Genomic DNA, 16,412 nt, shown 5'->3' on the forward strand with positions numbered 1-16,412 from the left:
ACGCTCAACCCCTGAGCCACGCCGGCTGGGCCGTATGTGTCTATTGGCGGTCCCGCTGCCGCTGTCTTTCTAGTCCGCCATGGCTGCTCAGCCTTGAGTTTCCTGAATGCGTGTCTTTTATCCCGGTGCGTTTTCGTGACACGTCGCGCATGTCTGTGGAGTCAGCGGTGTCTGGATGGTGCACAGCTCTGAGGAGGAAGGCGAGGAAGACCCCCCCCCCCCCCAGCAACGAGAGGCGCTCTCGGTGCCACTGAGACAGTAAACAAGGACGTCCGATCCGTGCCTCACGTCTTAGCGCAGAAGAACGCTGCGAAGTGAGACTCTGTGGGCGCCTAAATGAAAACAGCCCGCTCCCTTACAAACTCAGCTTTGCAGAAGCGTGACGAAGGCTGTGAAAATCCCCTAGATGAGCTACAGAAACACAAAACACATCTGAATGTCCATCTGTCGGAGAGACTCCAGAGAGGGGAAAAAATCTGAAATTCAAACCATCGCAGTGTGCAGTTTTTCTGACTTTCACAGGAAGATATTTATAGCTTGAAGGGGAAAGGCGGGGAATATAGAAGTCAGGGAGGCAACTCTTCCTGTCTCAGGGAAATTACAGTCCCGGAGAAGACACTGAAGACGAGCTGTCCCCGTCGGGCCTGCGCCTGCCAGCCCAAGGCCGCCAGCAGCCCGCTCGTCCGGCGGAGCGAAGCACACCCTTTGCATGTTTTACACGGTGGGGAAACAGACTTCCGGACACGTGAAGATTCTACGGAATGCAAACGGCAGGGCCCGCAGGAAAGCTTTCCTGAGCACAGCGGGCCGGGCCACTTCCCTTCGTGCGTGGCTGCTCGCCACGGCCACGGCCACGGCCACGGCCACGGCAGAGCAGCTGTGACTACGACCACAGGGCCCAGAAGCCTAAAACAGTTACACGACCCGGCGCTTCCAGACCCTGACCTACAGGACAAGCCCTGACCTCCCAGACGAGCCCTGACCTGCCAGACGGAGCCCTGACCTGCCGGACGGAGCCCTGACCTACAGGACGGAGCCCTGACCTCCCGGACGGAGCCCTGACCTGCCGGACGGAGCCCTGACCTACAGGACGGAGCCCTGACCTCCCAGACAGAGCCCTGACCTGCCGGACGGAGCCCTGACCTCCCGGACAGAGCCCTGACCTCCCGGACGGAGCCCTGACCTCCCGGACGGAGCCCTGACCTGCCGGACGGAGCCCTGACCTGCCGGACGGAGCCCTGACCTGCCGGACGGAGCCCTGACCTACAGGACGGAGCCCTGACCTGCCGGACGGAGCCCTGACCTCCCGGACGGAGCCCTGACCTGCCAGACAGAGCCCTGACCTCCAGGACGGACCCCTGACCTCCAGGACGGAGCCCTGACCTGCTGGACGGAGCCCTGACTTCCCGGACAGAGTCCTGACCTGCCAGACGGAGCCCTGACCTCCCGGACGGAGCCCTGACCTGCCGGACGGAGCCCTGACCTCCCGGACGGAGCCCTGAACTGCCAGACGGAGCCCTGACCTCCCGGACGGAGCCCTGACCTCCCGGACGGAGCTCTGACCTCCCAGATGCAGCCCTGACCTGCCAGACGGAGCCCACCCGCAGCCCCGCTGCATGTCCCGGGGTGCGTGGAGACCTACCTGGTGGAGGTGGAGCAAGTGTCCGTCCAGGCAGCAGAGGCAGCAGGAGCAGCACCTGAGCAGGCACCGGGACCAGGCGTTCCGCTGCGGGGTCAGGAGCAGAAGCAAAGAACAGAGTCAGAACCACCCGGAGGGAAGGCGAGGGGCAGGCTCTGCGACTGCTTCTACCCGGAGCGCACACACCGGGGATGCCCCGCAGCAGCACTCAGAACACGAGAAGTTCTCCTGCTGCACACGCCACGGCCACTGATTGTTCTTCTTGTTGTTATTACTAGAGGCCCGGCACACCGACTCCTGCACCGGCGGGGATGTGGCCTGCGGAGATTGCCCGCCGTGGGAGTGCTGCTGATCCTGGTCGGCCGAGCGGCGCTCCCCCTGTGGGAGTGCACCGACCACAGGGGGCAGCTCCTATGTTGAGCGTCTGCCCCCTGGTGGTCAGTGCACATCGTAGCGACGGGTCGACCAGTCGTTCGGTTTAGTTGCTGGGCTTTTATATATATATATAGATTACCGATGGCCGAAGTGTCTCCCTCCTGGGCTCACCTGTTACACCGCTGTCGCCCTCAACAGGAAGGGAAGTGGGTTCGCTCATATGTACTATCCAAGGTAAACTCTAGCCCAGCCTTGGGCAAACGACGGCCCGCAGGCTGGATCCGGCTGTTCTATCCGGTTCTCTTGCTCTCCCCTCCGCTCCTTTCCTTTGAATTTATATTAGTTCACACAAACACTCCATCCATGCTTTTGTTCCGGCCCTCCGGTCCAGTTTAAGAACCCACTGTGGCCCTCGAGTCAAAAAGTTTGCCCACCCCTGGGCTAGCCCGCTTCGCGTAAACACCTCTCTCCCTTCACCTCCCTTCCAGTGTCTTCAATGAGAAACGTTGCTTTTTCAAACCAGCTCAGCGTTGTGACAAACTCACACCCCAAAGTCAGTAAGACAAAGTATGCTTTGCAGACGCCAGTCATGGGGTCGCATGAAAAAAAGGTTCAAGTCTAACTTTTTTGGGAAATGAATCCGATAGTGAGACGTGCGGGGCTGCATTTAAGAGGAGTCAGTCCTATGAGCTGTCTCCTGGACTGGTGTGTAAGGCGCGCGTGAACAGTCACAGAAATCTCGGAGGGGGGTGAGCGATGCTTCGCCCCGGGCCCGAGGGTTCCTGAGAAGCCTGACGACAGCCTGACATGGCCTCTGGGAGGCCCGGGAGCACCGGCCTTCGATGGATGCTCTCCTCCCAACAGCGACTCACTGGCAGGAGACGTGGTCCGGAGACCGCTCAGCCTGGCCGCTGTGGGTGTGCCACTTACCCCGCGACGACCACGCAGGGCAGCCTGCAAGGCCGAGGAGCACGTCCTCCTGAGCCCGGGAAGGGACATTTCCCGGCAGGCACATGGCTCAGAGGCAGCGCGGCCCTCGGTCCACGGGGCCTGGGCTGGTAAGTGACCTTTCCGACCTCTGCCGGAGGGACCGGCTGACTTCTTCACACTGAGGGACGCTGCTGCCCCAGAGTGTAAGATGCTGGCGGCACAGGGAGGGGGCGAGGTGCCCGACTGCTCACTCACTCATGATTACATACTCACACACACACACATGCATATACACATGTATACATACAAACACACAAAGATGTATCTATATTTCTGTATCTACTAGTACATCTCTGTCTCTATCACTACACACACACATACATACACATACATACACATACATATCTATGTGTCTGTCTACATCTCTATCACTACACACACACATACATACAAATACATATCTATGTGTCTCTGTCTACATCTCTATCGCTCTCTATCCACACACACATACATACAAATACATATCTATGTGTCTGTCTACATCTCTATCTCTCTCTATCCACACACACATACATACAAATACATATCTATGTGTCTGTCTACATCTCCATCACTACACACACACATACATACACATACATACAAATACATATCAGTGTGTCTCTGTCTACATCTCTCTCTCTGTCTCTATCCACACACACATACATACAAATACATATCTATGTGTCTCTGTCTACATCTCTCTCTCTCTCTATCCACACACACATACATACACATACATATCTATATGTCTGTCTACACCTCTATCTCTGTCTCTATCCACACACACACACACACTCGGCACAGGCTCCCCGGCACCGCCCCTTCGGCATGTGAAATATTCGGAGCTGAAGGCAGGTGAGACCCTGCAGGCTAACAAGAAGGCTTCCCCTCCCTTGAAGGATTTGGACGAGGGCCTCGTCCATACGAGTGGCCACCAGAAATAACACCCTCCGGCCTATTTATACGCAGGACAGACGTCTAATTACTGAGCATCTGTTCCTGGCGTTGGCCGGCAGCGACCTCATCCCCGCTCAGAAGGCCCTCTCCCCCTCACTTCCCTTTCTGTCCCTGAACCTCGCATGTGTGTGGGGCTCTCACACACACACATGTAATTAAATGGGGCCACTTTCTCTTCTTAGTCCATCTCATGTCTATTTTATTTTTTTATTTTTTAAATACTTTTTATTGATATCAGCGAGAAAGGGAGAGGGAGAGAGAGAAACATCAATGATGAGAATCGTTAATCAGCTGCCTCCCTGCACGCCCCACACGGGGGACGGAGCCCACAACCCGGGCCTGTGCCCTGACCGGGAATCGAACCGTGACCTCCTGGTTCCTAGGTGGACGCTCAGCCACGGAGCCACGCCGGCCGGGCTCATGTCTATTTTCATTATGAGCTCAGCCAGCAGAATGGAGGAAAGTTCCTTCCCCCGTAAATACATACAGGGCTGTGTATCTATCCTGTTCCAGACATCCTCCTCCGAGGTCCCTAAAATCGGAGGACAAATTTCAAACGCAGGAGCCAGAGCTGCTGGATTCCGCCTGGAGGTGGAAATGCCCCTCTAATTCCCAAAAGGGAAGCGTTTTTTATGGCTTGACATTCGGCCCTGAAAGCCTCACTCTGGAATCTATTCCCCGCAAAGACGGTCACCGGAGCTCTTTTTAGAGCGGGCACAGAACCAGGGCTCACGAAACACCATTTCAACCAAACACAAGGGTCACGGCGGCCAGGGCCGGCCGCGCCGCCTGCCTTTCCAGATAAGAGCCCGGGCACCCTGACGTGGACTCCAACCGGCTCCCCCACGGGCGCTGACCGCAGGCAGGCGGCCGGTGTGGACTTTAAAACGCAGACCCGTCAGGCGGCCGCTTTCCCTGCTCAGCCAGTGCAGGCGCCCCGGCCCAGCGGCTGGAGTCAGGTTTGTGAACTCCGACCCTGGCGGAGGCTGCGGTGGGAGCGGGGTTGGGGGAGGGGCCGCGGGCGGGGGAGCAGGGCTGGGAAAGTCCCACCCGCCCGCCCCTTGGCCAGAAACAGCCCGCGTGCAGCTGTCCCTTGGAGCTCCGGTTCCACCGCCATTCATAAGCAAATGGGCACGGAAATGCCGCCGGGAGCCGCCAGCACAAAGGCCCCACAGTTCTCTGCTTTGGAGCTGAGATTTGGGTCATCTTGCCCATTTCTCACTCTCAAGCGAGCTCGCTTTCTCTCTCCCCACCCACCCCCCCCTCACACACACACACACACACACACACACCCCAGTGACTCCCCACGGCGCCCTTTAGGACATGCAAAAGGCAAGAAAGACTTTAGCCTTAAAACACAAACAAATATTGTTCTAATCTTGTAGCGTATTTTTCCCCCTAAAAAAAAAAAAAAAAAAAAAGCATCTAACTGTCCTTAAAAAATGGTTTCAATTTTCCTGGAAGAATTCCTCCCATTTGTTCAGCATTTAAACATGAAGGAAGGCGCCCCGCTGGGAACCCCTCCTCCCCGCCCGCCTCCCTGCTGTGTGGGTGGGAAAGCACAAACAGCCGACTGGGACCGAGTTGGGAGGGGGCGGGGGGGGGGGGCACGGGGGTGGGGGCAGGGGGAGGCCTTCTGATGGCGGTGACCTCCAGGGCCCTCCGCGGCCCGGCTGCCCGTGGTCTCACCTTGCCCTTCAGGGTGTTGGAGATGAAGGTGAGGGCGGCTCGTGGAACCCTCACCGCGGTGATCAAAAGCGACCCTTTGGCCACTGTCCCTTGGTGGTAGCAGAAAAGGACGGAGAGAGACGACAGGATGGGGCGATCGGGAGGGTCCCGTGCATTCCTGGGGACAGGAGGAGAGGACAGCATCTTAAACCGCGGCTGAGAGGGGAACCACCAACGTGTCCCTACACCTCGGCCACTGAGGGAAAAGCATTTCCTGGGCGAAGGTTACTCCTGTTGGTGGCACTTCATGCCCTAACCCAGCGGTCGGCAAACTCATTCGTCAACAGAGCCAAATAGCAACAGGACAACGATGGAAATGTCTTTGGAGATCCACGTTTTTTAAACTTAAACTTCTTCTAACGCCACTTCTTCAACATAGACTCGCCCAGGCCGTGGTATTTTGTGGAAGAGCCACACTCCAGGGGCCAAAGAGCCGCAGGTGGCTCGCGAGCCGCAGTTTGCCGACCACGGCCCTAAACAAACATAGAACAGAAAACTTTTTAAAACGCTGGTGGGGCCCTCGCTGGTTTGGCTCAGTGGGTAGAGCGTCAGCCTGCGGACCAAAGGGTCCCAGGTTCGATTCCGGTCAAGGGCATAGCCCTGGGTTGCAGGCTCGATCCCCAATGGGGGGGCGAGCAGGAAGCAGCTGATAAATGATTCTCTCTCATCATTGATGTTTCTCTCTCTCCCTCTCCCTTCCTCTCTGAAATCAATACAAATACATTAAATACATAAAAGGCTGGTGGGGTGAAAGAAACCAGGTTCCCTCTTTGCAGCAGCCACCCCTCCACCCGCCCTTTAAGCTGCCTGGCAATCTCGTTTTCAGGCTCAGGATTTGACTGTAACAGCCTGCGAGGTACAATCGCACGGGGAACGCTGCCTGCCTGGCTGGGTGGTGAGAATCACTCCGGAATCCGGGGACTGGGACCGTGGCCAGGGAGGGACGGCGCTCCCCTGGCCGGCCGGCCGGCTGGCGGGCGGGAAGTGTGGCTTCCGCACAGCCCCAGGCTCCTGACACCCAGCTGGTCCCTCCCGCTCCGCAGGGCTCCCCGTGGAGTCATTTACGGGACGGGACCCGGGACGGGTCCTGACACAGCTCCCAGGCATGCGGAGCCCAGCGTCACAGGCAGGGAAGCAGAGGGGCAGAGCCTTCTCCCCAGCCCAGCCCAGCCCCGAGGGTGAAACCCAGGCCAGCGCTGGGCGGCCCTCCCTCCGGATTCTGCGGGGCCAGTTCCCCAGACCGAGGCCCTTCCCAGAAGCTGCGGCTCCGCCCCGGAGCCGGTTGCTTCCAGAGGGCCCCCTGCTGTCCAGGTTCTGCCGAGCCCACGTCTGCGAGAGGAAGGGGCGCGGCCGGCCGTTTCCGGAGTTGGCCGGGGCGCGTTTGGCGGTCAGTCATCCAGGAGGGAGAAGAGAGTGTGTTTAACTCGGCGTCCTTCCTGTCCTTCCCGGGAGGAGGCAGTGCCAGGGAGCGACAGCTGATGGGGGCGCACGGGGATCTGGCCACGGGGCGGCCAGGAAAGTCTGACCTGTTTCTCCCTTTCCTGTTTCTCTTTTTCTTTTAAAGAAGAAGGTTTACGTTCCCCTTTAGGAGGTCTGTGTGCCTCAGGACTTCTCAGGAGGGGGCGCAGGGGACAGAGGGCACCCCTGCTTCCCGGCCGGGAGGGGCCCAGGGGCCCCCAGCTGCTGTGCGCGTGCTTACTGCCGTTTCCTGATCCTCAGCCAGGGACGCCCCACCCTGAAGATGCAGACTCTGCTCTCCCACGGCCTCCCCCTCCCTCCCCTCCTGCTCAGCACAATTACTCCGAAGCGCCCAGTGAGAGTCCGTTTCCAACCGCGGTGAGCTTTAACCGCGTGCAGCACTGGCTGAGCGTCGACCCAGGAACCAGGAGGTCACGGTCTGATTCCCCGTCAGAGCACAGGCCCGGGTTGCAGACTCGATCCCCAGGGTGGGGCGTGCAGGAGGCAGCCGATCCATGATTCTCTCTCATCGCTGATGTTTCTCTCTCTCTCTCCCTCTCCCTTCCTTTTGGAAATCAATTTAAAAAAATATTTTTAAAACAAAAGAAACCCCAGCTGCTCTTTGGGGCAGAAGGTGCCAGCTCAGGACATGAGCCATCCCCACTCCACTTTCCTCCCCGAGAAGCACCCTGTTATCTGCTCCCGGGTCTCGGAGATTAGAGGGTGTTGGCCCAGCGGGGACTGGACTTCCTGTCAGCGTCCAACCCTGTCCCTGTCCCTGTCCCTGTCCCTGTCCTCTTTAGCCTGAGGGGTTGCCATTGCCCCATGTGGGAGTCGCCAGACCGGTGAGGTGAGGTCGTGGGTGTGTGCATCCTCAGTCACCGGGAGGTCGTGGGTGTGGACACTGAAGTATCGCGGAGGCGGGAAGTCATTCGCTTGCACGCATGTGAACAGGAATTTTAGGTCATGGTGACACGCAGTTCCCTGAGGATGTGACGGGGTTCTCCAAGCACACTCTCTCCGCATTGTATACAGGACACCGAGGGTTTGCAGAAGATACTGAGGTGTGTCCCACACGGCCCAGGGCGTCCCACGGCCCAGGGCGTCCCACGGCCCAGGGCGTCCCACACGGTTCAGGGCGTCCCACACGGCCCAGGGCGTCGCACGCGGCCCAGGGCGTCCCACACGGTTCAGGGCGTCCCACACGGCCCAGGGCGTCCCACACGGCCCAGGGCGTCGCACGCGGCCCAGGGCGTCCCACAGCCCAGGGCGTCCCACACGGCCCAGAGCGTCCCACACGGCCCACTGCGTCCCACACGGCCCAGGGCGTCCCACACGGCCCAGGGCATCCCACAGCCCAGGGCGTCCCACACGGCCCAGGGCGTCCCACACGGCCCACGGTGTCCCACACGGTTCAGGGCGTCCCACACGGCCCAGGGCGTCCCACGGCGTCCCACACGGCCCACGGCGTCCCATACGGCCCAGGGCGTCCCACATGGCCCAGTGGGTCCCACAGCCCAGGGCGTCCCACACGGCCCAGTGGGTCCCACAGCCCAGGGCGTCCCACACGGCCCAGTGGGTCCCACACGGCCCAGGGCGTCCCACACGGCCCAGTGGGTCCCACAGCCCAGGGCGTCCCACACGGCCCAGGGCGTCCCACGGCCCAGGGCGTCCCACGGCCCAGTGGGTCCCACGGCCCAGGGCGTCCCACGGCCCAGGGCGAAGCTGGTGAGAGTGACACTCACAGGAGGCCCTGCTTTCCGCTCTCTGCCCTCCACGCAGCCTGTGTCCCCGTCTGGCTTCCTGCGGATTTTCCATCTTAAAGCGCTTGGGCCTGTGGCAGACGGAAGGGACACCATTTCTCTTCACCGCCAAATAAGCGCCCAGAGTTTTGGCTTCGTTTAGCTCTTGCCAGTCCCTTCGAAGGGGTCACGTCCAAACGGCAAAATCCCTCGGAGTCGCGCAATGTGACGCCACAAACAAGCCGGCAGGGGCGGCGGGAGAGCAGGGACCGCAGGACCTACCTGTTGAAGTAGCAGGAGGCCACGGCGCCCGCCACCGCCATCTGCTGGCAGGCGAGGATGAAGTCGCTGGTCCAGACCAGGCCCAGGAGGTGGTACCCCCACATGCAGCGAAGGCCCGTGAGAGGCTGGTACTCCACCCGCCCACCTTCGGTGACCCGGGCCGCTCCTAAGGTTCGAACACAGACATGCTTACACCAGCACCGTCCGAGCACCGGCCCACAGGCCCACCTCCTCCCCCTGGCCTCTCGCATCCACGAAACACAAACGCCCCGGTAACGTGTCAAGGGCCCGCGCCCTCCACCCCCCACCCCCCAGTCTAAGATCCCCACAGCAAAAACCTAACATCCTGAACACATTCAACTGACGGACACAATAAACCATCATCACAGGGACGGGTGGGAGGCAATGAGCAGGACACACGACGTACACCTTCACCGTCACCCCACTTTGCGGATGTGAACACGGAGGTTCGGAGGGGTCACAACCCTTTCGGATGCGAGAGCAGCGGGAGGAGAATAGGAAGCCACACCCACTGGACGCTAAACCCCCGTCTCCCCGCCACGCCATTTTGTGAGACCAACAAGCCTCATGTGGCTGAACCCACCCAAAGCTGGGGGGCCGGGGGACAGAAGCCCACGTCACGAGAAACGTGGCCTTTATAAAAGCGACGAGGCGCAGGGGCGGGGCCAGTCCGCAGGGGGCAGCGGCTGACGTGCCGAGCCAAGGCCCACGCAGGCCTCAAACCCGCCGCTCGGTTTGAACGGCCTGGGAAGCGTCTCCCGCTTGCTCTTTGCTCTGCTTCCCGGCGGTGTATCGCCTTTCCTCACGGACTAACGGGCACTTTGGACCACTTAATCCATTGGGGGGGGGCGGGGGCCGGCCTGGGCATTACAGGGTGCTCAGGAGGGTCCGAGGCCTCTACCCATCCCATGCCAGCAGCATCCTCCTGCCCCTCCCCCAGTCCTGCCAGCCCCAATGTCTCCAGACTGCCAAACGCCACCTGCGGGGCCAAAGCAGTGCCTGGGGCCCAGGGCTGTGAGCAAACCTCTGCTCGGCTCCGCTCCGGTGAAAGCCTAGGAAGACCAGGGCGGGCCGGCGCCGGCACGTGGCTGCCCTCTGCTGGGCGGCCGTGGCCCTGCAGTCAGGAGCCCCCAAGCACCAGCCATTCTGCTGCTAAGCTTTGTTACAATGCAGCCACAGGAAGTGCAGGGAAGTTCGTGGGACCGGGCCCAGGATGCCATGGGCTGTGACCTAAGAAAGGACTTGGCTGCAGCCTCAGCTTTGACACGTGTCAGAAGCCCCTGGGGGGCAGTGGCCACGGGCCTGGGCTGACGGTCACACCTCTGCCCTGACCCTAAGGCCACCCCCCACAACACCCCCTTTCTCACCGACTTGAAGGCATCTCTTCAGAAATTCTCCCCTTTCTTGCTTCACAAGAATCTCTCACATCTTTAAAAAAACCTCCCGGGACCCCCGTCCTCCTCCAGCTTCCCTGCCGTTTCTCTCGTGGAACACAACACCGTCCGCCCTTCAAGCCCAAAGGGGAGAACTTCCCGCGTCCCGGGCCCGAGCCTGAGCCCCGTCACCCTCAGCAGGCACTCTGCTGCCGGGAGGCTCGGCCCCCCCAAACCGTCCCCCAACAGGGCGGCGGCCCTGGCACATGGCCCTGACACACGGCCCTGACACGCAGCCCTGGCACGGTGGCCCTGACATGGTGGCCCTGGCACAGTGGTCCTGACACGCGGTGGCCCTGACACGCGGCCCGGGCATGGTGACCCTGACACGGAGGCCCTGACATGCGGCGGCACCCTCCTCACCTGCGGTGCCCAGGCTCAGCAGCACGGCCACCCAAAGCGCCCAGAAGAGGAGGAGGACGGCGCACGTCCACAGCGGCTGGAGCAGCAGGAAGGGGCAGCGGCTGATGGCCTTGTTCGTGACCCGCAGAAGCTCCACGGCCAGCGTCCCCCTCCTCCTCAGGATGAAAACCAGCACCAGCAGAACGGCCTGGCGAGAAAGGGGTTAAACTGTTCCGAGAGCCGCAGCGGGAAGAGGCTGGGACACCCCAACCTGTCCCTCACCGCAGCCAGCAGCCCTGTTAGGAGGACACATTCTACAGAGCCGCTGAGCACCTAGCGCTGGTCCCGGGCGAGGCCCCGCCGCCGGGACGTGAGCACGACACACTCCTGTCCGTGAGGAGCCTGTGACATGAGGACACGCTCCTGTCCGTGAGGAGCCTGTGACATGAGGACACACTCCTGTCCGTGAGGAGCCTGTGACATGAGGACACGCTCCTGTCCGTGAGGAGCCTGTGACATGAGGACACGCTCCTGTCCGTGAGGAGCCTGTGACATGAGCACACGCTCCTGTCCGTGAGGAGCCTGTGACATGAGCACACGCTCCTGTCCGTGAGGAGCCTGTGACATGAGGACACGCTCCTGTCCGTGAGGAGCCTGTGACATGAGGACACGCTCCTGTCCGTGAGGAGCCTGTGACATGAGGACACGCTCCTGTCCGTGAGGAGCCTGTGACATGAGGACACACTCCTGTCCGTGAGGAGCCTGTGACATGAGCAGGACACGCTCCTGTCCGTGAGGAGCCTGTGACATGAGCAGGACACGCTCCTGTCCGTGAGGAGCCTGTGACATGAGCAGGACACGCTCCTGTCCGTGAGGAGCCTGTGACATGAGCAGGACACGCTCCTGTCCGTGAGGAGCCTGTGACATGAGCAGGACACGCTCCTGTCCGTGAGGAGCCTGTGGCCGGTTGGGGAGCAAGAGAACATGAGAGTGAGACGCTGGGCTGGGCTGGGCTGGGCTGGGGACCGCCCCCCCGCCCCCCCTCCGCCCCCCCCCCCCCCCCCCGCTGCAGCACGAAGGTAACGGGAACACAAGGGCTGCCAAGGGCAGGGACACGCGTGACGCAGAAGGTCTAACGGTGCCGCAAAGCAGCTCGCGCCTCCTCCCCGCCTTGCTCCCTGCATGGGAGCCTCACGCTAAGGACAGAGCCCCGCCCCCCACACCCTGGCCCGGCCCCTGCCTCTCTCCCCCGGCCCTGGCTTCACGCTTCTGGGCGCTGCGAGCGGGTGCATCTCAGCCTGGGCCCTGGGGCTGGCGGCCCGAGGGAGGCCGTCCCCACTTCCTCCATCGCTGCTGCTGCTGCTGCTGCTGCGGGGAACTGACCTCAGAACTATCCCCAGGTGGCCCCGCTCAGGAGACAGGCGCACAGACACCCAGGGCCCCGGTGGCAGGCGAGGGCCCCGGATTCAGGCCGCCAGGTGACTCAGGTCTCCGGGGCTCCCGCACGCACGCACGCACGCGGGGCAGGCCTCAGGGGTGGCGGGGAGGTGGGCCTCCCAGTGAGCAAGCAGGGATGAGGGTGGAGGGAGTGGCCCGCCCCTTCTGTTCCTCTCCTGCTAATGTGGGTCCCCCACCCGTCTCCCCATCTGGGAAAGGGAGAGTGAGGAGGGGAGGAGGGAGAGAGGAGGGGCTGTCACTGCAGACCAGCGCTGGGGACAGGGAGTGGGCCCGACTAGGGACATAAGCTGGCTCCCTGCCCTCCCCCTCACCTTGTGCAGAAGTGGCGTCCAGAGCTAGTCACCCCAAGCTGTGCCTTTGGTGCTATGACAACTGTTTTCATCTAAAAGCAGCTTTAGCCTCGGGCTGAGGAGGAAGGGCTGCCCTCCCCTGACGCCCAGCACGTGCATGGGGCCTCCGGGGTGACACTGGGTGGACTGCCAGGCTGCCTCCCCGCTGTGGGGGCAAACTGCTCCTACCAACCACCGCTCCCCTCCCCCCGAGGGCCCGCAGCACGCCTGGCCCAGGAGGCCTCAGGCCCAGCTGAGCCCCTGCAGGGGGTGTCCTGTGTGCGGGTCCCTGGTTACTTCCTCCCGCTAATCTGTCTCATGTCTGAGTGACGGACCAGCTGGGAGACCCTGAGGGTGGAGGCCAGGGCCCCTCCCCGCACAGGGTCTGCGGCTGAGACTGCGTGCGGGGCCAGGGACGGGGCGGGCGGGCAGTGGATTCCTGGGCTCGGCTGTCCCCTGGCTCCACAGTAGCCCCGCTCCCCAGCCTCGGTCTCCGGCTACCGCTGGGGGCCCTGGAGGGCGGAGGGACGGCCACACCCCGACAGCCTGTCAGTGTCCCCATTGACCAATGAGGCGACAGGCGAAGGGCACACCGTGGTGGGCGGGGTCTTGAACTAGGCCTGAGGCCTGTCTGCACAGAGGTCGGCAAACTGCGGCTCGCGAGCCACATGTGGCTCTTTGGCCCCTTGAGTGTGGCCCTTCCACAAAATACCACGGCCTGGGCGAGTCTATTTTGAAGAAGTGGCATTAGAAGAAGTTTAAGTTTAAAAAATGTGGCTCTCCAAAGAAATTTCCATCGTTGTGCTGTTGGTATTTGGCTCTGTTGACGAATGAGTTTGCCGACCACTGCTCTGTGTGACGGGGGTCCCGGAGAGGCGGCGGGTTCTCTGATTGGCCAGGGCCAGAGCCAGGGGGTGGGCGCAGAGGGTCTGCTGGGGCGGCGTGAGCACCGTCCTCACGCAGGAAACAGTGTGCCCCGCAGCGTCCCCCCTGCAGCCACCTCGAACTTGAATCGGGGGCCTGGTGCCACTGCGTTCAAGGTCACAAAAGCACAGCCAGGGCAGCCTCGGAGGGATGGCGGCAGCAGTGGGAGAGGGAAGACGCTTCCCTGGTGTCTGGAGGTCCGGACGTGTCCCTGCGTGGGGACCTCAGGCAAACACACAACCCGTGTCCTCGCTTACGAGGTGACGACACAGAGCTCTCCCTGGTTCCGGCTAAACCCGTCACTTGGATTCAGAGCTGGCTGACCCCGCCCCCTCCCCCCCAGGCGCGTTTCTTACCGTGAGAACCGTGGCCACCACAGCGAAGGCCAGCAAGCAGGTCACGTTGTCCCTTTCCGTGTCCAGCGCCACGCTGAGCTCCGTGCTGTAGTCGTAATACAGCCACCACAGGACGCCACAGACAACTGGGAGGCCAGGCACGGGCTCAGCACCTGCCCCAGGTGACCCCCACCCCACCTGCACCCAGCTGTGGGGCCACAAAGGGGGGTGAGCCGGGCAGCAGGCTGGGCTGGGGGTGAGCAGGGGAGAGACCGAGCCAACGGGACGGTGAGAGGAACAGCATTCGACCCGAAGTCTAAACCTCCCAGCGGGCTCTGCTGGGGACGCGCCCGGGCACGGCAGACACGCTGCCACCTTCCCCACATCCAGTGGCAGGAAGGTCACAGTGACTTTGCCGGTCAAAGGGGCAGCGTCCCTCGCCAGCCCTGGTGCATGGCCCCAGGGACCCACCGTGTGCCTGGGGCCGAGGGCGCTGCGTGGCGGAGGGCAGGGCGGTTCTCCGGGGAATGAAAGTGGCTGCGCCCGAGACGGGAAGCTCAGATCCCTGGACCCGGGGGTGTGGCTGCTGCCCGAGCCTCCTGCCTCTGGGGCCCCTCCCCCCCCTGCCCCCAGCAATGGAGAGGGAAGCACTGGGGCTCTTTCCAAGGACGGACATAAGGTCATGACCGGCAGGCTCGTCCCCCATGTGTGAGATGGGGTCAGAGGGGAGACGCCCTAAGACCCCACTTCACTCAAAACCTGGAGCCTTTTAACGTCTACACGCAACGGGAAGGCTTTCACTTAGTCAAACAGGAAACCCAGCCCACGGCGTGGCTCCGTGGCTGAGCGTTGGCCTAGGAACCAGGAGGTCACAGTTCGATTCCGGTCAGGGCACAGGCCCAGATTGCGGGCTCCATGGCCAGGAGGGGGCGTGCAGGAGGCAGCCGATGGATGTCTCCTCATGGATGTTTCTATCTCACTCCCTCTCTCCCTCTCTCCCTTTCCCTTCTTTTCTGAAATCAATTTAAAAAAATAATTTATCTTTTTAATATATATATATACACACACACACACACACACACACATCTTTATTGATTTCAGAAAGGAAGGGAGAGGGAGAGAGAGATAGAAACATCAATGAAGAGAGAGAATCATTGATTGGCTGCCTCCTACATGTCCCCTACTGGGGATCAAGCCTGCAACCCAGGCATGTGCCCTTGACCAGAATCAAACCCGGGACCCCTCAGTCCGAAGGCGGATGCTCTATCCCACTGAGTTAAACCAGCTAGGGCAATAATTTATTTTTTTTTTAAAGGAAAGCCACGCAGAAATACTTACAGAGCAGCCCCAAAATCACCAGCGCGATCAAAGTGTGAACCAGAAGGCTGGTGACGACGCGGAAGGTGAGCATCAAGGCCAAGGACAAGGCTGGGAAGAAGCAAAGCACCGAGAGTTCAGCGCCGACCGCCGTGCGAGGCGCAGACGGCCCCGCCCCGCGTGAGGGTGGACACGTACAGCGTGAGGCGCCCAGTTTAAGTCCAGGGGCTCATGTTCATGGTCCCACATACGTCGCGCGAGAAACTCTGGCAACCCATGCGTGTGCGGTCGTGAATAAAGTAAGCGGGGACTACCTAGTGCGAGGACACACAGGCCCAGGACCGTGTCTCTTCCCGACATGATGCCACCGAGCGCGCGCTGGAGGGCGTCCGCGTCGTTGATGAGAGCAGAGGCGAACAGGGAGTAGCACTCGGGCGTCTGGGGGACGCAGCGGTTAAAGAGGGGGAAAGACTTGCTGAAAATAAAGAGGTGGGGAAACGGTGAACAGGTTTAATTACTTGTCTTTTTTTAAAAAGATGTTTAGGCCCTAACCGGTTTGGCTCAGTGGATAGAGCGTCGGCCTGCGGACTGAAGGGTCCCGGGTTCGATTCCGGTCAAGGGCATGTACCTTGGTTGCGGGCACATCCCCAGTAGGGGGTGTGCAGGAGGCAGCTGATCGATGTTTCTCTCTCATCGATGTTTCTAGCTCTCTATCCCTCTTCCTTCCTCTCTGTAAAAAATCAATATATTAAAAAAAAAAAAAAAAGATGTTTAGCATTCTCGACAGCCAAGGATGCATCGGAGAGGCAGTAATATCAAGAGGCTTCGTAGCCTGCGAGCAGAGGCCCTCGGAGAGCCTCCTGTCAATCAGGGTCGCCATGGTGACAGCTGACGGGTGCCTCCGGACGGGGAATGACCACAGGCACCCCGGGGAAGCAGGCACCAGAGATCACTGGGAGAGGCGACCTTGCAAACTCAAGACCTCAGTGACCCCAAAGGGTGGTCTGACCTTGGAGCATTTTAATTAGAAGCAATCTATGGTGGGTAGTCATTGTCCTAGGCCCGTGGTCGGCAAACGGCGGCTCGTGAGCCACATGCGG

General features: G+C 61.0%; 1 protein-coding gene across 1 annotated transcript in view; it reads right to left on the minus strand.

Moving 5' to 3' along the window:
- The window catches only part of SLC44A3 (solute carrier family 44 member 3), a 35,366-nt gene that overhangs the window by 10,577 nt on the left and 8,377 nt on the right, over positions 1-16,412 (minus strand). The window contains exons 6-12 of the mRNA XM_080648191.1: positions 15,627-15,787; positions 15,334-15,423; positions 14,017-14,141; positions 10,971-11,157; positions 9,154-9,319; positions 5,633-5,789; positions 1,643-1,726 (exon numbers count right to left, since the gene is read on the minus strand). Coding sequence (XP_080504317.1) covers positions 1,643-1,726; positions 5,633-5,789; positions 9,154-9,319; positions 10,971-11,157; positions 14,017-14,141; positions 15,334-15,423; positions 15,627-15,787 — 970 coding nt within the window. The remainder of the gene's footprint in view (positions 1-1,642; positions 1,727-5,632; positions 5,790-9,153; positions 9,320-10,970; positions 11,158-14,016; positions 14,142-15,333; positions 15,424-15,626; positions 15,788-16,412) is intronic.

Source organism: Plecotus auritus (genome assembly GCF_963455305.1).
Source record: "Plecotus auritus genome assembly, chromosome: 12".
NCBI lineage: Eukaryota > Metazoa > Chordata > Mammalia > Chiroptera > Vespertilionidae > Plecotus > Plecotus auritus.